This window comes from Hemitrygon akajei, unplaced genomic scaffold (genome assembly GCF_048418815.1).
Source record: "Hemitrygon akajei unplaced genomic scaffold, sHemAka1.3 Scf000068, whole genome shotgun sequence".
NCBI lineage: Eukaryota > Metazoa > Chordata > Chondrichthyes > Myliobatiformes > Dasyatidae > Hemitrygon > Hemitrygon akajei.
In genome coordinates this window covers 1955158-1960039 of record NW_027331954.1, presented here as the reverse complement: position 1 = coordinate 1960039, position 4882 = coordinate 1955158, and the positions used below count along the sequence as shown (strand labels likewise).

At 42.0% G+C, this 4882-nt stretch overlaps 1 protein-coding gene across 1 annotated transcript; it reads right to left on the bottom strand.

Annotated features, from left to right (window-relative positions):
• Positions 1-1230: 1230 nt before the first annotated feature.
• LOC140722040 (probable G-protein coupled receptor 139) lies at positions 1231-4163 on the bottom strand. The gene is made up of 2 exons (XM_073036849.1): positions 3902-4163; positions 1231-2132 (listed from the first exon to the last, which is right to left on the bottom strand). The coding sequence occupies exons 1-2, from the start codon at positions 4161-4163 to the stop codon at positions 1231-1233; spliced, it is 1164 nt and encodes a 387-aa protein (XP_072892950.1).
• Between the last annotated feature and the right edge of the window lie 719 nt (positions 4164-4882).

Below are 4882 nucleotides of genomic sequence, written 5' to 3'. Positions count from 1 at the left end.
TCAAAACAACTGACCCTCCAACCTGCTGAGATCAAAGCCGGTGTGCTTGATCTCTGACTCCAATTCATTCTGAATTTTATCCCATATTTGTGGCTACTGACACATACACTCTGAATTCTGACATGGTGCATGACGCCGACTAACAGCATCTCATATAAATAAAGTGCGTGATGACTTCCCCCGCCATCCGATGAAAAATGAATGGACTGCCATGCCCTGAGAATAGTCCGTCGTCTACCGGCTCGATTACGTATTTCAGTCTGCATTCAAACCCGATTGTTTTTACTTCGATTAATTACAAGCTACCATCCATCTCCCATGATCATCGACGGCTTTACTCCTGGGAGCAATGTACACCAGAGTGGCAGTTACAATAGAAAACAAGTGGAACGCTAATTTGACAGCTGAGCCGGAAAATCGATTAGTGTTCATGTGTGCGTGTCTGTGTTTGTGTGAGCCTCTTAGTTAGCATCTGTGTGTGTGTGTGTGTGTGTGTGTGTGTGTGTGTGTGTGTGTGTGTGTGTGTGTGTGTGTGTGTGTGTGCATGTGTGCATGTGTGCGTGTGTGTGTGTGTGTGTGTGTGTGTGTGTGTGTGTGTGTGTGCGTTCATGTGTGTTAGTCCACTCTTTCTATCTGCCTGAGTCTGACTGTGCCTGTGCATCTGAGAACGTGTGTGTATCAGGGACAGGTAGAAGTAGAAAAACTGAAGGGCAGAGAGGACATGAGATGCAAGATTAGAAGCCGCGTTAAAATCCAGTATAGACAAAATAGAAATCGAAACCCTGCATTTTAATGTATGACTTATAACGCTACTTTTTTTTTCTTTATAAAATGAAAGAAGTATGACAACAACTTTTTTCTTAGAAAGGAAATAATACAGAGACATCGAGAAAATTTACCAATTCACTCTGGATACAAAACTAAACGGTTGTAATTAACCGAATTGACTCAAAACCCTATCGTCAGCACAGACATTCATTGGAACGCTGACTGGACGGGGGCCACACGGTAGACCAATGATTACCTGGCGCAGTACTGTAGGGGTAGAATTGAGAGCTCTGAAACACACCTAGGGCCTAGTAGAGAAGATAGCTAAGTACAGAGAGAGATGGAAGACATTCATTGCCGCTCTAAGCGTCAGAAGCGGACAGGAACAAAGTCGTTGGGACGGGAAGGACATAGAGGGAGACATATTCATTTCAGAATCTGCTACTCTATGTCCCTCACCTCTCACCGCTTTTTGAAAGTCACAATTAGAGTAACAGGATAAATAAATACACTCTTCAGCTGCTCCCGGAACTTCCTCTGGGTTACTGCGTAGATGGCCGTGTTCGTGCAGCAACTCAAGTGCTGCAGGATGAAGCCCATCTTCTGCACAAAATTAGGGAGAACGATCGATCGAAACCCCAGCCACCACAATCGATTCCAGATGGAGTGGATCATGAACACCGCCCACAACACGATGAAATTTCCAGAGACGGCGAAGAGTAAAATGATTGATTTTCTTCGACTTTCCATCTCAGCGTCTCTGGGCTTCTCCCCGCTGCTCTGACCCCGAAGTCTGTTGCGAGCTCTGCTGGCTGTTAAAATCTGTTTTACGGTTAAAGTGTTGAAGAGGAGAATGAGAAAAAAAGGAGCGACCGGGTTGAGGAAATAATGAGTGAATTCAATCGTTGCCCAAAGAGTTGAGCCAACAACACCACCTCTTCCCCAACAAATCCAGGGATCACTAAGAAGGTTATATTCACCCGTCAGCATAAAATACCAAAACAAATCCTTCAGGCAGTTGAGGACGGTCACTGTTCCCAGAACCACAGCCACCGTTCTCTCAGTACAATATGTGGATTTCAACTTCTGACAACAGATGGCGACAAACCGGTCGAAGGTGAACGAGACTGTGAACCAGACAGAGCAGTCTGTCGCTGCATAAAGGATAACGGCGTGAAAATTACAGACCGGAACTGGCCAGGGGAAGTGAAATTGCCGCCAGTACACCATCGTGATGTGCCTCAGTATCAGGTCAAAGATGACGACAATTAAATCCACCGCGGCCATGGCCACCAAATAGAGAGTGACACATTTGGAGAGACCGCATTTTCCACGTGACAGGATCAGAATGGTCAGCAAATTGCCTGAAAGAATGGAAATAGACATCGATATGTGAAAACAAGTTTAGCTTGTTAACACAATATTGTTAATTCATGTTTTCATAAATTCATAAATACCTGAGTTCAGGTCTTATTTTCAAACTAGTAAACTCCTCCTAAAAACTTTGCCCATCTTTACAGGCCACTGACGTTCGAATAGAACAGCGAGCCAGATCTTCAATTCGATCTTTGACATTTCCGCTATTTTCGTGCATGAGGTCTTTGTTCTCATTGTACAGGGGTGTGAGAATACACCGTGCACCTTCATCTTCCCCCTAAGGGCCCCGTGACAAATGGACAACATCTCGGTTTTGTTTTGTTCTGCATGTGGCAGCGAACAGGGAGGGTTAAGAAAACAACACGGTGAAAATAGAAATAGACACATAGCAAGAAAGGAGCAAAGGGAGAGAAAATCATGGCAAATGAAAGGCGATTTGAAGGGGATAAGTTGTCACTTTCTCCTCGGAGAATGCGGCAAGCCGGCAGAAAGCAAGAACTTGCAGATTTTTTTTTTTCACAAAGGTACAAAGCGACAGGAGTAACAATAGAAACAGTCAGATAGGGTTTGATGAATAATGATATGAAATACAAAAAAAACTGAAAACAACAATGACCCTGCAGGATTAGACGTCCTGTCTCCTATATAATTGCAGAGATTACTGCAGACGTTCTCTCGGGGATAGAATTTACTTGCATGAATACTTACAGTAACAGCTGTCGAATTAAAGACAAGAGCGATTTTTTTTTTTTTTTAATTGGACGATCTTCCGAATAGAAAGACTTATTAAAACTTAACATACGGGGGGAAAAAAACGAGACGGTGTGGTGACCAAAATGGTAATTAATAGAAAGGAAGTAAGTTGGCCAACTGAACGAAGTGTGTTCTGTTAATCGCTGCCTGTCGAGGGCTCCATTGTGTTTAAGAAGTACAATCCAATAAATCCTGCGGCTGCATTTACAGAGAGCTGATTGAAAGCAAATTATCAGAACTAAGCTGGACAGGCTACACGTATGATTCGAGGAGTTGGCACCCAATCAATATCCCTGCTTCAGCAGGCACTTCCTGGAATATCATCTCATGAAAATGTATTCTGATGGGAAAACGGGAGGAAACCCGAAGTTGCAAATTGGATACTTTATTGCGAATGCACAGCTCTCGGAGGGCGGAGATACGGAATCGAGAACATAAGCCAGAATGGAAGTAGGAGAGAAAAATATGTCATTTTATGAAAGAGTATTGGGATAAATAACGGGAACATTTAGAAAAATATCAGAAAACTTGTAATTGTTAATGTGCAACGTGTTTGATTTTGAGAAGTAGGTCTGGATCGGTTAGTCCTTCGGATCATTAAGACGTCAACAAAAGCAAGAGGTTAAATCGGAATTTCAATACAGAGTGGACTTAATTAATTTACTAGCATTAACTAAATAAGGCGATCATTTAACTGGCCGCAGAGCTTTGTAGTATGCAAAGAAGCTTCCAAGTGTTTATTTCTTTGTAAAACCTAGCCCAGTTAGTTAGTTCTCATTCTATTACAAAAACAAAACAAAAAACCTGAGCTCTTTCAGACAGGGTTATTTGAACCGAAATATATCGTCGGGAGTATAAATAAAGACATAATAATGACATATTTGTAATTATACATAAGTGCAGACGGAAAGGCACAATGGCAGGGAGAGTGGAGTAAAATTGAACTGTGTGTAAAGCTCAACATGACTTGCATCAAGAATAGTTGAATAAAAACAAAACTTACCAGGAACCGCAATAATAACAAGTAAAGCGAAGTAGATTGGCTGGATACCCTTAAGAAGCAAAACAATCCGATCTTCGAGTGGTAAACTGCCATAATGTTCCGTAAGCTCGGTAAATGCCCAGAACACATCTTTTCCCATCCATTGAACATTAAAATCGACTTTTCTCAGTTCTCTCTCCGTTTCTGTATCATTCATCAGCTTCAGATCCGCTGACAGAATGGTGGAATTGATTACCGTCAGGCTGTGATTTCTGCTCTCCATCCTCTGCAGATTTTAGTGTCTGTCAGAGGCGGAGCAGCTGCTTTTATTAACGTCAATGAATCGCTGATGAAGAACTCATTTGTTTCAGACACTCCAAGGAGTCAAATTAGCCCCAGGGAGACTGTGCTTAATTTTATCCAAATAACAATGTTAGCGGGAGGGGCAGATTCAATTAACCATTTTAATTCCACGCTGCACACTGCAGTACACAGAATATATGTCCGCATCAGATTATAATCTGAATTAGTTTTAATATCACTGATATACACCGTGACTTTCTTTTTGACTTTGTGACAGCAGTACAGCTTAATACATTATAATAGAGAAACTGAATTAATAAAGTAACCATAAATAAACTATATATAAAGTAAATATATAGTTATACATTTAAATAAAGTATAAAATGTCATCAGGTAGCGTTCGTTGTTTTCAATGTCCATTCAGATATTAAATAGTGAAGAGGACAAAGCTGTTCCTGTATTTCTAAGTGTTTGCCTTCGGGCTCCGCTAAGTGTATCCAGGTGGTAGAAATGTGAACAGGGCATGTCCTGGGTGATGTGGGTGTTTAACGAGAGACGCCGGCTTTCTGAGGCATCGTTCTCGAAGTTGTCCTCTATTCTGTAGAGGCTATGGAGCTGTGCAGCGTACAACTCTCCGCATCTTATCTCAGTTCTGTGTAGTGATACTCTTCTCCCCAACCCCAACACCCCGCCCCCGCA